At 60.6% G+C, this 16,098-nt stretch overlaps 1 protein-coding gene across 46 annotated transcripts in view; it reads left to right on the top strand.

Moving 5' to 3' along the window:
- CELF6 (CUGBP Elav-like family member 6) overlaps window positions 1–16,098 on the top strand; it is a 57,803-nt gene that overhangs the window by 21,173 nt on the left and 20,532 nt on the right. The window contains exons 3-12 of one of the 46 annotated variants that reach the window (XM_054388293.1): window positions 6,356–6,404; window positions 8,108–8,233; window positions 8,360–8,439; window positions 8,934–9,074; window positions 9,433–9,577; window positions 9,660–9,809; window positions 11,746–11,808; window positions 13,547–13,552; window positions 13,961–14,038; window positions 14,158–14,241. In XM_054388293.1, the coding sequence (XP_054244268.1) occupies window positions 6,356–6,404; window positions 8,108–8,233; window positions 8,360–8,439; window positions 8,934–9,074; window positions 9,433–9,577; window positions 9,660–9,809; window positions 11,746–11,808; window positions 13,547–13,552; window positions 13,961–14,038; window positions 14,158–14,241 (922 nt within the window). Of the gene's footprint in view, window positions 1–6,355; window positions 6,472–7,834; window positions 7,838–8,104; window positions 8,234–8,359; window positions 8,440–8,933; window positions 9,078–9,432; window positions 9,578–9,659; window positions 9,810–11,745; window positions 11,809–12,076; window positions 12,080–13,546; window positions 13,553–13,957; window positions 14,039–14,157; window positions 14,302–16,098 lie in introns of all 46 variants that reach the window. The other 45 variants (XM_054388279.1, XM_054388291.1, XM_054388295.1 and 42 more) reach the window with 45 other exon arrangements.

The raw sequence follows: 16,098 nt of genomic DNA, 5'->3' as shown, positions 1-16,098 counted from the left end.
GGTGTCTGAACCTAGGGATGGGGGTGTTGGTGATCAGGGTGTCTGAACCTAGGGATGGGGGTGTTGGTGAGCAGGGTGTCTGAACCTAGGGATGGGGGTGTTGGTGATCAGGGTGTATCTGAACCTAGGGATGGGGGTGTTGGTGAGCAGGGTGTATCTGAACGTAGGGATGGGGGTGTTGGTGATCAGGGTGTATCTGAACCTAGGGATGGGGGTGTTGGTGATCAGGGTGTATCTGAACCTAGGGATGGGGGTGTTGGTGAGCAGGGTGTATCTGAACCTAGGGATGGGGGTGTTGGTGATCAGGGTGTATCTGAACCTAGGGATGGGGGTGTTGGTGAGCAGGGTGTATCTGAACCTAGGGATGGGGGTGTTGGTGAGCAGGGTGTATCTGAACCTAGGGATGGGGGTGTTGGTGATCAGGGTGTATCTGAACCTAGGGATGGGGGTGTTGGTGAGCAGGGTGTATCTGAACCTAGGGATGGGGGTGTTGGTGATCAGGGTGTCTGAACCTAGGGATGGGGGTGTTGGTGATCAGGGTGTATCTGAACCTAGGACAGTGTTGCTGATGAGGGTGTATCTGAACCTAGGAGTGGGGACAGTGTTGCTGATGAGGGTGTATCTGAACCTAGGAGTGGGGGCAATGTCGGTGATCACGGTGCATCTGAACCTAGGGGTGCGGGTGTTGGTGTATCTGGGTGTATCTGAACCTAGGGGTGGGGGCAGTGTTGGTGATCAGGGTATACTGAACCTAGAGATGCAGGTGTTGGTCACCGGGGTGTATCTCAAACCAGGGATGAGGGTCCTGGCCATCAGGATGTATTTGCTTCCAGGGATGGAGGGTGGTCGGTGAACAGGGTGTGTCTGAACCTAGAGATGGGGGTGTGCGTGAGGAGAGTGTATCTGCACACAAGAATGTGGGGAGGTGAGGAGGGTGTTTTTGCACCCATGAATAGAAAGGTGTTGGTGAGGAGGGTGTTTTTGCACCCACGAATTGGGAGATGTTGTGAAGAGGGTGTTTTTGCACCCATGAATGGGGAGGTGTCAGTGAGAAGGATGTTTTTACACCCATAAATAGGGAGGTGTTGGTGAGGAGGGTGTTTTTGCACCCATGAATGGGGTGTTGTTGTGAGGAGAGTGTATTTGCACCCATGAATGGGAGGTGTTGGTGCTCAGGGTGTATCTGCAGCCAGGGCTGGGGTAGAGGAGTGATGGTGCTCAAGTTGTATCTGCCCCCATGGCTGGGGATAGAGGAGTGATGGTGCTCAGGGTGCATCTGCTCCCAGGGCTGGGGGTAGAGCAGTGATGGTGCTCAGGGTGTATCTGCTCCCAGGGCTGGGGGTAGAGCAGTGATGGTGCTCAGGGTGTACCTGCAGCCAGGGTTGGGGGTAGAGCAGTGATGGTGCTCAGGATGTACCTGCAGCCAGGGTTGGGGGCACAGGAGTGATGGTGTTCAGGGTGTATCTGCAGCCAGGGATGAGGATAGAGGAGTGATGGTGCTCAAGGTGTATCTGCCCCCAGGGCTGGGGGTAGAGGAATGGTGATCAGGGGGTACCTGCAGCCAGGGCTGCGGTGCATGTGTTGGCAGGGAGCTTGTTGGTGACGAGGGTGTGTTTGCACGCAGCGATGGGGGTGTGTGGGTGGGGGTGTGTGTTGATGGGGAGGGTGTATCTGCAGCCAGGCATGGGGAGGGTGTTGGCAGGGGGTTATTGGTGAGCAGGGTGTAGCTGGGCACAGGGATGCTGTGTGTGTGAGTGGGTATTGGTGAGGAGGGTGTTATCTGCCTGCTGGGCAGGGCATATTTGCAGGCAGAGATGGATTGTGTGCATGCCCACGTCGGTGACGAGGGTGTAGCTGCACCCAGGGGGGTGTTTTTGTGCTGGCTGCAGGGTGTATTATTCCACCCTGGGCTGGCCTCTGTGTGTGTGTGTGTGTGTGTGTGTGTTGATATTGTTCGTGTGGTTGCAGGTGTGCAAGAGATCGTGCCGAGGAGAGGGTTGTGCCCACAGATGGTGCAGAGGGCTGCAGAGGTGCATGGGTGGGGGGTGTGAGTTTTCCCCTGGGGGCTGTTGGGGAGGGGGGGGTTGCACCCAGGGCTGGTGGATGGGCATGCAAAGTGGCTGTGCACGTGCCAGCAGGCGCTCAGGGGGTCTCTGTGCCCAGTGGTGGTGGGGGCGGTGCTGGGGCACGGGTGTAGGTGTGCCGGGGGAGTGCCAGCAGGGAGCAGAGCGTGTGTGCATGCGGGGGTTGCGTGGTGCCCGGCAGTGGGGGGGCTGGCCAGGTGCGTATAGGTGGCGGTGAGGATGTGGTGTGGGTGCCGCCGGGGCGGGTGCCCTGCGCTGGGTGTCTGCAGGGGGGGTGCCACCGTGGGTCCAGCTGCCAGCTGTGCACCCTGGGGCGCTGCCTGTGGCCATGCAGGGCTCAACGCTGTGGGCAGATTGCTGTGGGTGTCGTGCTGGCTGCAGGTGGGTGGGGGGCACATGAGGACTCCAGGCTGGGGGCGGGCACGGGGCCATGCCAGGCACGTGGGGCTGCGTAGGTGCCAGCGTGCAGGCTGCATGGGCACAGGGCCGTGCTGTGGGGTGCTGAGGGAAGTGGGCATGCATGGGCGGGTGGGCAGGCGTGCAGCGCTGAGTGGGCATGCATGGGTGGGTGGGGGGCTATGCACCGCGGGTGCTGTGTGTGGGGCTGCGTCTGGGCTTGTGGGAGTGCGGCCGCAGGACACAGGTGGTTGTGCATGGAGGGTGCCCGTGCAGGGCTGGTGTGTGGTGCTGTGGCTGCCCTGAGGCCAGCTGTGTCCCCCCACTGTCAGTTCACCCCTCAAGGCTCTGCTGGGGTGTTCCTGTGGGGGAGTGGCTGCCTGTACCCTCACGCCTGTCTCCCTGCTCCCTGGTGCCTGTCTCCCTGCGCTGGGTGCTGGCTACCTCGGCAGGGCCGTGGGCACCAGGCTCCCGTGGGTGCCCACTGCTCTGGCATCACCCCGTTGCCTCCATCTTGGCTCATTCAGATGCGTGGTGGCCTGCTGGATCCTCTGGCTGTTGGGTGCAAGGAGCAGGAGGGTGACACCAGGGAAGGAAGGAGGGCCAGAAGTGACCTTGTGCCATCGGTCAGGCCCTCTGGCAGTCATTCATAGGATCATAGAATTGTCAGGGTTGGAAGGGACCTCAAGGACCATTCAGTTCCAACCTTCCCTGCCATGGGCAGGGACACCTCACACTAGATCAGGTTGCTCAGAGCCACAACCAGCCCGGCTGTAAAAACTTCCAGGGATGAGGCTTCTACCCAGGCTGACTCTCCTCAGTGCCCAGGCTGTTGCAGATCTCCAAGTTTGGCTCCAAGTGCCCAAGAGCTCAGGTGGTGGTTTAGCAACCAGTGGTGATCTCCTTGGGCTGTAGCACACCGGTGGCTTGGCCATGGGGTGCTGTAGTTAGGGCTCTGTAGGGCACCCATGGGGGACGGCACTGGTAGGTGCTAGGACACCCCAGACAGTGTCTTCTGTAACCCTTGGGGGGTACTGAAGGGTTACCCTGGGGGGTACATGGGTGGGAGTTGGGGGGTGGGTGGGTGGATGTGTGGGTGCTGTGGAGATGGAAAGGGGGGTGGGAGGGAGGTGAGAGCTGGGCAGGTGCAATGGTGCTACAGGCATGGTTGGGTGTTGGAGGTGGAGGGATGGGTGTTGGGGACACGGATGGGTGTTGTGGATGCAGATGGAAGTTGGGGACGCGGATGGGTGTTGGGGACACGGATAGGTGTTGGGACATGGATGGGTGTTGGGACATGAATGGGTGTTGGGGACACGGATGGGTGTTGGGGACACGGATAGCTGTTGGGGACACAGATAGGTGTTGGGACACGGATGGGTGTTGGGGACACGGATGGGTGTTGGGACATGGATGGGTGTTGGGGACACGGATAGGTGATGAGGACACGGATGGGTGTTGGGAACACTGATGGGTGATGGGGACATGGATGGATGTTGGGGACACGGATGGGTGTTGGGGACACGGATGGGAGTTGGGGACATGGATGGGTGTTGGGGACACGGATAGGTGATGGGGACATGGATGGGTGTTGGGGACACGGATGGGTGATGGGGACATGGATGGATGTTGGGGACACGGATGGGTGTTGGGGACACGGATAGGTGATGGGGACATGGATGGGTGTTGGGGACATGGATGGGTGTTGGGGACACTGATGGGTGATGGGGACATGGATGGATGTTGGGGACACGGATGGGTGTTGGGGACACGGATGGGTGATGGGGACATGGATGGGTGTTGGGGACACGGATGGGTGTTGGGATGGGTGAGTGTTGGGATGGATGAGTGTTGGGGACACAGATGGCTGTTGGGGACATGGATTGGTTTTGGGATGGGTGAGTGGATGGATGAGTGTTGAGGACATGGAGCGGTGTTGGGGACACAGATGGGTGTTGGGATGGGTGAGTGTCGCAGGGTGGAAGGATGGATGAGTGCTGTGGGGATGGATGGGTGCCTCAGGGCTGGGTGTTGGGTGACTCACTGGATGAACCTTGCAGGTAGATAAATGGTGGGTGTCAGGGATGGGTGAAGGATGCCTGGCTGTGGGGGTGGTGGATGGCTGGGTGGTTTTTTGGGTGCCAGAGGACAGTTGGGGAAGGCTGTTGGGCAGCGATGGGCGACTGTGTGGGCCGAGGGAAAAAGGTGCAGGGATGCCATGGAGACAGACAGATGGGAGGCCTGGGTGCCCACGCCGTCCGCCTGTGGTGGGGGGAAACTGAGCACGCCGGGGGGTAGGTAGGGGGCAGCGGCAGGGGGGCCGGCGGGCCGGGGCGGTTTCTCCATGGCACGGCCTGGCACGGCGTGGCAGCCGCGGGGTAGGTTAGCTGGTCCCCGAGGGCTGGCGTTTATAAACATCAGCCGCTGCCGGAGAATCGATCGAGTTTAATAAGCGGCGAGCGGAGACGGCAGGCGGAGCCCGGCGAGGCTCTGCAGCTCCCCAAAACGTTCGGCTGAATCGCACGCCCTGCCTGCCTGCCTTTATTGCCTTCACCATACGGCAGGGGCCACGCGAAATTGATTCCACTGAAGGCCATTATGCTGGCAAATGTGACTGGCAGCCTGGTGGAGGCTGGGCAGGCCCCCTTCTCCTCCTCCTCCCCCCAAAAAAAAACCCAAAAAAAATAAGGGGGGTCTCTCCCTCCAGCATGGGGAACAAGGAGATGATGCTCTCTGTGTCTGCCTACGGAGATCCTGCCCCGGTGCAAAGGATGGGGTGGGGATTTGTGGGGAATCGGTGGACACGGTGGGTCCCCAGGAGGATGGGTAGGTGGCTCTTGTGTCCCTCGGTGCCACCCCACGGGTGACTCAGTCCCCTCCGTGGACCATCCTAGGCTCAGCCCTGACATTTCTCCCCGCGTTTCCCTGGAGACGAGGTGGTTGCTGTGGAAACCTCCCTCCTCCTTCCTTACCCATCCTCTTCCTCAGCCTGGGGGCTGAGGAGGGCGGGGAGGTTGGGCATCTCGCCTTGTCCCCACCCAGCCTTTAAATTTGAGGATGCCAGCGGAGGGGTGCTTGGGGACAGCGGCGGGGGTGGGGGTTGGGGCGCGGGCAGCTCCCGGCGTGGGTGCGAGCGGAGCAGAGCCGAGCGGCGGGGCCGGGGCCGGGGGCGCGGCGCGGGGCGGGGGCACGCACAGCCGCCCCGTCATGCGTGACATCCCGGCGTTGCCGTGACGACCCCACCGAGCACATGTGCCCGGGCTCCCGCAGCAGCGCGGGGGAAGCACGCCTGTTGCCCTGGCAACGGCCATCATTGTGCCCGTTTTGCTGCTAAAGTGGGGGGGGGGGGGAGGGAAAGAAGGGCTGGGGGAAGAAAGGAGGAGAAACGGCTTGGTGGGGCAGCGGGCCCGGGGCTGTCTGTGCCAGCCCGGCATGTCCTGCCCCGCACACACGTGGCACCCTGGTGGGCACACTCCAGGCCGATGCGCTGGAGGAGGCTGAGATTGGGTGAGAGCCGGGCAAAGGAGAAGGGGTGAGGGTGCTGCCGGAGGGGCCGGGGCTCCCTGGGCACTGCTGCTGCCTCTGCAGTCCTTTGCAGTCGAGGAAAGCAGGCAGTCAGCCAAGGCTGGCACCGGTGGCCCGGCGGGTGCCTGCGGCACTGGGTACCTGTCCCCTGGGCTGTGGCATCGCGCTCTGCCCGCAGCAGCCCCAGCTTAGCGTGGCCACGAGCCCCGTCTCTGTTCTTGCAGGTTCCTCCTCTGCTCCCCAGACTCCTGTGCTGGACTGGTACCAAATCCTGCCACCCCCCTGTGGAAAGGGGTTGGGCAGGGGCAGGACACCACCACTGATGGCCTGGTCCCACTTGTGTCTTGCAGATGAACCGCCCCATCCAGGTGAAGCCAGCTGACAGTGAGGGCCGAGGAGGTAGGTCCTCTCCTTCCCCTGCTGCCTGCTGTGGGCAGGGGCGCTCAGGGTCACCTCCTGGGAGGAGGTTTGTTTGCAGAGAAACCTGCCAAAGGTGGTGGTGGCATCTGAACTCGAGCGCTCACCGAATGTGATTTGTGCTCTCCCTGCCTGGCCAGCTGGGAGGAACATCCTGCCACCATGCTGAGAACATCCTGACTTCATGCTGAGAACATCCCTGACATCATACCTGACATCATACCATGCACATCTTGATGTCATGCTACAGGCAACCTGGCATCATGCTGGGCAGAGTGCCAGGCAGCTGCCCCGTAACAGCCACCCAACCTGAAGCTACCTGGCAGAGTTCATAGAGTCACAGAGTGCTTTGGGTTGGAAGGACCTGAAAGATCATCTGGTTCCAACCCCCCTGCCATGGGCAGGGACACCTCCCACTAGATCAGGCTGCTCAAGGCTTCATCCAGCCTGACCTTCAACAGCTCCAGGCAGGGGGCACCCACAGCCTCCCTGGGCAACCTGTTCCAGTGTATCCCCACCCTCACCGTCAAGAATTTCTTCTTCATCTCCAGTCTCAATCTCCCCTCTCCCAGCTTCAATCCAGTCCCTTCCCATCAGGAGGTGGCTGCACATTGGCCCAAGCCCCTCTCAAACACGAGCTGCCACTCTTCAGTCCCCGCCTGCAAACCCTCCATGGACATTTGCAGCTCCCAGGCTGAGTTGATACTTTGGGCAAACTGTCAGGAACTGGATGAAAATCCATGTGCTGCGAGTGAGGGCAGGATCCTGACGGAGAGCTGCCTGTCCTCAGCCCGGGGATGGTTGTGATAGGGATCCTCTTCTTCCCAACATAACATTAAACACACCACAAACCTCTCCTGGGGGTACCCAGCCATTAAACTACCCACTTTAAGGAGTCTCACTGGGGAAGGATTCAAAACTGATGGCCAAGCTCAGGGCACCCAGCTCCGGCCCTCTCGCCCAGGAGGCAACACTGGGCTACCAAAGCAAAGCAAAGCAAAGCAAAGCAAACCAAACCAAACTAATCCAAACCAAACCAAACCCCTGGCCAGGGAGGTGGTTTATGTTTAACTAGACAACAGCCCAGCCCTGTCCCCTTAACTAATCTCTCTGGTACCTTACTGGGCAGGGCATTAATCGCCTCCTGCCATTATTTATTTATTTCCCGGGCAGCGCTCCTGACCGGGCACCTTTATTTCCTTTGCCAACTGCCATTAGCAGGCGGTGGGAGTGGACAGATGCTGGCAGTAATCATGAAGCTCTCATTATTTGCTCTCCCTTCCCTCCTGTTGGGGTTATTTATGTCCCCCCTCCGGGCACGGCCAGAGGCTGCCGGTTGTGCTGCCAGGTGATGGCCGCGACTCTAGGGGCTTCCTTCTGTCACTCGGCCACATCCCGCCTGGGTGCTGTAGGCAGTCCACTCCTCCCTCCCCAGCTCTGGGCCGGGAAGTGGAAGCCAGCTCTTCCCAGCTTCGCTGTAAGGGGAGGCTTATCCCACCCCGAGTGTTTTGCAGGAGGGAGGAGATAAACCCTGCGACACAGACACCGGATCAGCGTCGCTCCCTGCCGGGTCTCCCGGCTTTTCCCCTTCCCCACACTGCTGGCAGGCACACTGGGGACGAGGGGACGGCGATGGGGAGTGACACGCTGCTGCTCACTGCCGGGCTTGGTTTCGTTTCTAGAAGACAGGAAGCTCTTTGTGGGCATGCTGGGGAAGCAGCAGAGTGAGGATGACGTCCGGCGCCTCTTTGAGCCCTTCGGCCAGATCGAGGAGTGCACCATCCTCCGGGGACCCGACGGGGCCAGCAAAGGTAGGCTCTGGGGAGCCGGGGAAGCACCCCGGGAGACCCACGGAGCGTGGGAGCCTGCCGGCCAGGCAGTGCTGACTCCCACCGCAGCCGAATCCTACCTCCTTCTTGTCCCCTCTCTGCCGGCAGGTTGTGCCTTTGTGAAGTACGGCAGCCACGCCGAGGCCCAGGCTGCCATCAACAGCCTGCACGGCAGCCAAACCATGCCGGTAAGTGCCAGGCTCTCGCCCTGCCCCGTTCGACCCCGTGCTGCCTTGCCTAATCCAATCACCGGCTAATTTGATCCTCTGTCTAATTGGATCAGAATCCTACAGACGGGCAATCACCCCGAGGCTCGGCCTCGCCCGGGCGCCGAGCCCCGAGCCGGTGGGGTGTGGGCACGCAGGGCTAATTCCCCGGGCGCTGCAGAGAGAAAGGAAAGGGGCTCGGCTTAATTAACGCCGAAGGTCAGGAGTGGGAACGAGGAGGGGAAGAAAGAAACAGAGGTCAGGGAGCCGCCGCCGGGGAGGCAAAAAAAAAAAAAAAAAGACAGCTATAATTAAACCTCCCATCGATCGCTGCTTGCCGCTGCCAAGCCGAGCAGCGTCCCCGGGGCCCCGCACGCTGGCGGCAGATCCCTCCCTCCACGGAGCAGGGAGGAGCTTTCCAGGGGCGTTGCCAAGGTCTCACCACCTTCCCCCCCGCCCGTCCCCCGACGTCTTAGGGCGCCTCGTCCAGCCTGGTGGTGAAGTTCGCGGACACGGATAAGGAGCGGACCCTGCGGCGGATGCATCAGATGGCAGGGCAGCTGGGCATCTTCAACCCCATGACCATCCAGTTCGGCGCCTACGGAGCCTACACGCAAGCGGTAAGGGCTAGTGCCGGGCAGGACCTGGGTGGAGGGGTTCTGAGGGAGCCCCACGGGTCGGGGTGGGGGCTGGTTTCACCTGTGTGGGGTTGGCCTGGTGCCAGCAGGTCCCTGTCAGGCTTGGTGTGGCAGCGTTGAGGAGCAGGGCAGAAGGCTTCACTCCCCCGGGTGAGGTTGGCATGGCTGTAGGGCACTCAGACCTCCTTTAGCACCATCCAGAGCTCCTCCTGTGCCTGGCTCTGGGGGGTGGGTGAGGGTTATCCCTCCTGCACGGGTGCTGAGAGGGGATGCTAACTGTTCCTCCTACCTTCTCTCTGTCTCTTCCGTCTCTCTGTCCCCCTCCCCTCCCCTGAAGATCATGCAGCAGCAGGCAGCCCTGATGGCAGCGGCGCAGGGGACCTGCCTGAACCCCATGGCTGCCATCGCCGCCGCCCAGATGCAGCAGATGGCCGCCTTCAACGTCAGCGGGCTGGTGGCCGCCCCGCTCACCCCCTCTTCAGGTGCCACCTCCCCTCCCTCTGCCTCCCCCTCCTGCCGAGAGCAGGGCCTGGGGGCGCTGACCCCCTCCCCGCCCCGCCACAGGTACCAGCACCCCCCCCGGGATCAGCACGGCGCCCGTGCCCAGCATCGCTACACCCATCGGGGTCAACGGCTTCAGCCCCCTGCCGCCACAGACCAACGGGCAGCCTGCCTCCGACACCATCTACACCAACGGCATCCACCCCTACCCAGGTGACCTGCCCCACACCCCCACCTGGGCTGGCACCGGGGCGGCTCGAGGGGGGGCAGGGGAGGAACAGTTTATAGAGTCACAGCACTATAGCACACAGAGCACTACCTGAGCTGCTGTGGAGGCCATGGAGTCAGAGAAGGAATCAGAGAATAGTCCAGGCTGGAAGGGACCTCCAAAGCTCATCCAGTCCGACCTCCCCACACTCAGCAGGGACATCCCCAACTGGATCAGGTTGGTCAGGGCCTCGTTGAGCCTTACCTTGAGTATCTCCAGGGATGGAGCCTCAACCACCTCCCTGGGCAACCTGTTGCAGTGTTCCACCACCCTCATAGTGAAGAACTTCTTTCTCACATTCAATCTCAATCTGCTCTGCTCTAGTTTGAAGTCATTGCCCCTGGTCCTGTCCCTGCAGGCCTTTGCAAACAGTCTCTCTGCAGCCTTCTTGTAGCCCCCTTCAGGTACTGGCAGGCTGCTATTAGGTCTCCCTGGAGCCTCCTCCTCTCCAGGCTGAACACTCCCAGCTCCCTCGGCCTGTCCTTGTCGCAGAGCTGCTCCAACCCCCTGAGCATTTTTGTGGCCCCAGCACAAACCCTCTCTTCCTCAGGGCGTGGAAGGAGTAGGAACCTTCTCCCTGCTTTTAGAATCACAGAATTGTCAGGGCCGGAAGGGACCTCAAGGCTCATCCAGTTCCCACCCCCCTGCCATGGGCAGGGACACCTCACACCACAGCAGGTTGCTCACAGCCACCTCCAGCCTGGCTGCAAAAACCTCCGGGGATGAGGCTTCCACCACCTCCCTGGGCAATCTCTTCCAATCTCTCACCATCCTCAAGGGGAAGAATTTCTTCCTAACATCCAATCTGAATCTCCCTACTTCTAGTTTTTCTCCATTCCCCCCAGTCTTACCACTCCCTGACATCCTTAAAAGTCCCTCCCCAGCTTTCTTGTAGCCCCTTTCAGATACTGGAAGGCCACAAGAAGGTCTCCTTCTCCAAAAGTAGCCCCCAAGTCTCTGGAGCTCTGGAACCTCCATTAACTGAGTGTGGGTGAAGCAGGGGCAGCAGGTGCCAGCAGCCAGAGCATGGCTTAGCAGCAACACCTGGAGCAGGAGGAAGCTCTCCTCCAACACAGGCTGGTGCCTCCTCTGAGCCATGATCAGGAGTTGGCTGGGCAAAACCTCAGGGTGCTGCCCCTGAGGTTTATTCCCACCCAAACCAGAATCCTGGCCTGGATCAGCAGTGCTGTGACCAGCAGGAGCAGAGCAGGGATTGTCCCTCTGTACTCAGCACTGGTGAGACCATACACTGGTGAGACCATAGCTTGACTACTGAGTTCAGTTTTGGGGCCCTCGCTCCAAGAAGGACATTGAGGGGCTGGAGCAGGTCCAGAGTAGGGCAACAAAGGTGTGGAAGGGTCTGGAGAACAGGGCTGGGGAGGGACCTGGGGTTGTTTAGTCTAGAGAAAAGGAGGCTGAGGGGAGACCTTCTGGCTCTCTACAACTTCCTGAAATGTGGTTGGAGCCAGGTGGGGTTTGGTCTCCTCTCCCAAGGAACAAGGGACAGGACAAGAGGAAACTGCCTCAAGTTGTACCTGGGGAGGTTTAGGTTGGCCATGAAGAACAATTTCTTCCCCCAAAGGGTTGTCAAGCCCTGGCACAGGCTGCCCAGGGCAGTGGTGGAGTCCACATCCCTGAAGGGGCTTAAAAGCTGTGGAGATGTGGTGCTGAGGGCTGTGGTTTAATGGTGACCTGGCAGTGCTGGGTTAAGGGTTGAACTTGATGTCCACAGAGCTCTTTTCCAACCAAGCAGTTCTGTGACTGCTCCCATCCCCACCAAACTCCCTCCTGCCCTGCCATGGTTGCTCTCCCTGGGAGCTGCCCAGCCCCAGGTTTCTCTTGCTCATTCTCTCTTCCTTCTCCCCTCTTTTCTCTTCCCAGCTCAAAGCCCCACGGTGGCAGATCCCCTCCAGCAGGCCTACGCAGGCATGCAGCACTATGCAGGTCTCAAACTTTGCTTTGTCCTCCTTCCCTCTCTCTCTTCTTTGCTCCTCAGCCTTATTTTTGGTAGTGGGGGAACATCACCGTAGGGTTGGAACCACAGGACTGGGGCTCAGGTGGTGGGTGTGGGGTGCTGTGCCCCTGCAGGAGCTCTGGGGGTGACGCCGATGCCCCTCGTCCCCAGCAGCACAGATGTGCTCCCAGCACAGGTTTGGAGGGAGGAAAGTGAGGTTTAATGCTCGTAGGGCTGAGATGAGCCTATGGGGGAGAGCTGGTGGCTGTACCTAGGACACAGGGTGAGGTTTGGGTAGGGATGGAGAACTGTCCCCATACTGGATCCTGCTGGGAGAGGTGGCTGTGGAGGCACCAAGATAGCAAAACCCCTTGGGATGGTTGTTGTGTGGCCAAGCCTGACAGGCAAGGGGCTGGGCCTCAGAGAGAAGGGAATCAAAGCAGCCTGTGGAGGAACATTGAGCCCAGCAGGCACTGACTCTCAGATTTCCAACAGAAAAACCAAAGTTTGAACCCAAGCTGCTGTTTTTTTTTTTTTTCCAACCAAAAGTGTTGGCTTTCCTCAGCTTGGAGGCTGTATTCCTGCTGCCACCAAGGCCTGCAGCCCTGTCCCCACACTGTCCCTGTAGCCTGGGTCACCTCCATGGCCCCACAATGCCTGTGTCACCTTGGTGTATCCAGACCTCATCACCATGGTGTCCCCACAGGCTCCATCCCCCTGGTACCTGCACACACCTGCAGGCCTTGGTGTCCCTACAGACCTCATCCCCCTGGTACCTGCACACACCTGCAGGCCTTGGTGTCCCTACAGACCTCATCCCCCTGGTACCTGCACACACCTGCAGGCCTTGGTGTCCCTACAGACCTCATCCTCCTGGTACCTGCACACACCTGCAGACCTTGGTGTCCCTACAGACCTCATCCCCCTGGTACCTGCACACACCTGCAGACCTTGGTGTCACCACAGGCTCCATCCCCCTGGTACCTGCACACACCTGCAGTCCTTGGTGTCCCCACAGGCTCCATCCCCCTGGTACCTGCACACACCTGCAGGCCTTGGTGTCCCCACAGGCTCCATCCCCCTGGTACCTGCACACACCTGCAGACCTTGGTGTCCCTACAGACCTCATCCCCCTGGTACCTGCACACACCTGCAGACCTTGGTGTCCCTACAGACCTCATCCCCCTGGTACCTGCACACACCTGCAGACCTTGGTGTCCCTACAGACCTCATCCCCCTGGTACCTGCACACACCTGCAGACCTTGGTGTCCCTACAGACCTCATCCCCCTGGTACCTGCACACACCTGCAGGCCTTGGTGTCCCCACAGGCTCCATCCCCCTGGTACCTGCACACACCTGCAGTCCTTGGTGTCCGCACAGGCTCCATCCCCCTGGTACCTGCAAACACCTGCAGACCTTCTTGTCCCCACAGGCTCCATCCCCCTGGTACCTGCACACACCTGCAGACCTTGGTGTCCCTACAGACCTCATCCCCCTGGTACCTGCACACACCTGCAGGCCTTGGTGTCCCCACAGGCTCCATCCCCCTGGTACCTGCACACACCTGCAGTCCTTGGTGTCCCCACAGGCTCCATCACCCTGGTACCTGCACACACCTGCAGACCTTGGTGTCCCTACAGACCTCATCCCCCTGGTACCTGCACACACCTGCGGACCTTGGTGTCCCTACAGACCTCATCCCCCTGGTACCTGCACACACCTGCAGGCCCTGGTGTCCCCACAGACTCCATCCTTCTGGTACCTGCACACACCTGCAGTCCTTGGTGTCCCCACAGACTCCATCCCCCTGGTACCTGCACACACCTGCAGTCCTTGGTGTCCCCACAGACTCCATCCCTCTGGTACCTGCACACACCTGCAGACCTTGGTGTCCCCACAGACACGCTTGTCTTGGTGTCCCCTCATCCCCTCTAACACAGCATCCATCTGGTGATGCAGACTCCATCCCCTGGGAGAGAGCCATTCCCGCATCCCTTTAGGGAAGCCACAGGGGTGGGAAGGGCAAAGCCCGCAGCCCCGGGGCAGCTCCCTCAAGGGTGGCAGCAGGGGACAGGGCTGTCTGCAGCCCGTGGCAGGGCCGGGGTGGGGTCTCATGGCTGTGTTTGTGTCCCTCCAGCAGCATACCCCACCGCCTACGCACCCATCAGCCAAGCCTTCCCCCAGCAAGCTCCCCTCATCCCGCAGCAGCAGCGAGAAGGTGAGGGCCGGAGGGGGCTCCTCGCTGCGGACGCCGGCGGCTCCTGGCCTCCCTCCCCTCAGCGGTCAGCCCTGCCTCCTGCCTGACCTGTGCCTGTCCTTTGTGTCCCCCTCCCCCAGGTCCCGAGGGCTGTAACCTGTTCATTTATCACCTGCCCCAGGAGTTCGGGGACGCGGAGCTCACACAGATGTTCTTGCCCTTCGGCAACGTCATCTCTGCCAAAGTCTTTGTGGACCGTGCCACCAACCAGAGCAAATGCTTTGGTGAGTCCTGCCCTCTGCCTCTCCCCACAGTGCCCCATCGGGGCTCCAGCCCTCCTTGGTGTCCCAGCTTGGCAGTCCAGATCTTCTCAGCATCCTGCCTCGGGGTTGGCACTTCCCAGCACTTCATCTCAGGGTTCTGACTCTCCCCAGCACACCCAGCCTGGGAGTTCAGTTCACCCTGCTGGCTCAGCTCCAGGATCCATCTCCCCTCCACATCCCAGCTTGGAGCCTCAGCTCACCCTGCTGGCCCAGCTCAAGGATCCATCTTCCCTCCACATCCCAGCCTGGGGCTTCAGCTCACCCTGCTGGCCCAGCTCCAGGATCCATCTCTCCCCAATATCCCAGCTTGGAGCCTCAGCTCTCCCTGACACCTTAGTCCAGGAGCCTTGCTCTCTATGGTCTCCAGCTGTCTCTCCCCAGTGTCCCAGCTCAGGGGTCCAGCTCTCTCCAAAGACTCATCTTGGGGTCTGTCTAGATCTCCCCAGTGTCCCCAGCTCAAGGTTTGCCTTTTCCTGGTGTCCAGCTCAGAGGTCCAGGTCTCCCTGGTAGCCAGTTCAGGTGTCCAGCTCTCCCCGGCATCCCAGCTCAGGGTCTGCCTTTGCCTGATCTCCCATTCAGAGGTCTACCTCTCCCTGATGCCCTGGCTCAGAGGTTCTGCTCTCCTCAGCATTCCCAGCTCGGGGTCTGGTTTTGCCTGGTCTCCAGCTTGGGGATCCAGCTCTCCCTGTTGTCCTAGCTCAGAGGTTCTGCTCTCCTCAGCATTCCCATCTGAGGCATCTGGTTGTGACCTCCCAGCTCAGGGGTTTGGCTGAGAGGTGACTGGAGCTGCACAGTGGCTGGAGCAAGAAGGCTGAGTCCTGGGTCCAGAGGCAGCTCAGTGCCCTGCCTCATGCCAGCACAGGACACACCCTCCTGCTGTCCCCTTGGACACTGTCCACCATGTCCTTGGCCCGGCTGACCTGCCCACAGGCCTGCCAGGGAGGGCTGGGCACTATTTGTCACTGCCCTGTCTGCTCTGCTGCCACCAAGGCCTGCAGCCCTGTCCCCACACTGTCCCTGTAGCCTGGGTCACCTTGATGGCCCCACAATGCCTGTGTCACCTTGGTGTCTCCAGAACTTGCCACCATGGTGTCCACACAGGCTCCATCCCTCTGGTACCTGCACACACCTGCAGGCCTTGGTGTCCCCACAGACTCCATCCCCCTGGTACCGGCACACACCTGCAGGCCTTGGTGTCCCCACAGACTCCATCCCCCTGGTACCGGCACACACCTGCAGACATTGGTGTCCCTACAGACCTCATCACGCTGGTACCCCCCAGGACCTGCAGGCCTTGGTGTCCATTCATCCCGTGCCAACTCAGCATCCATGGAGGCTCCATCACCCAACTCCACAGCCCCACTCACCTTGGTATCCCCATTGCCTCCATCCTTTCAGTGTCCCTGCAGGCCCCATCCCTTTGCTAGGCTCTGTCCCCACCTGAGACCCCACAAATCCTCAGTGTCCCCATGGAACACTCGCACTGTCCCTGGAGAGACGCCAGTGCGGGTGTGCCCACAGGCCTGGCTGACACCACAGGTGCCAGCAGCCCCGCACCCGGACCCTTGCACTCAGGAGAAGTGCTCTGCCCTCCTCTCCCAGCCCCCAGCCACAGGGACGGGGCCCAGGGATACCTGCATGGGGAGACTGTGAGGGGCAAGCTCGGAGATGACCAAGTGCTGTGTGTGTCAGGAGACCAAGTGCTGTGTGTGTGAGGTGACCAAGTGCTGTGTGTGTGAGGTGACCAAGTGCTGTGTG

This window comes from Indicator indicator, chromosome 16, assembly GCF_027791375.1.
Source record: "Indicator indicator isolate 239-I01 chromosome 16, UM_Iind_1.1, whole genome shotgun sequence".
NCBI lineage: Eukaryota > Metazoa > Chordata > Aves > Piciformes > Indicatoridae > Indicator > Indicator indicator.
This window is presented reverse-complemented; position numbering and strand designations above follow the sequence as displayed.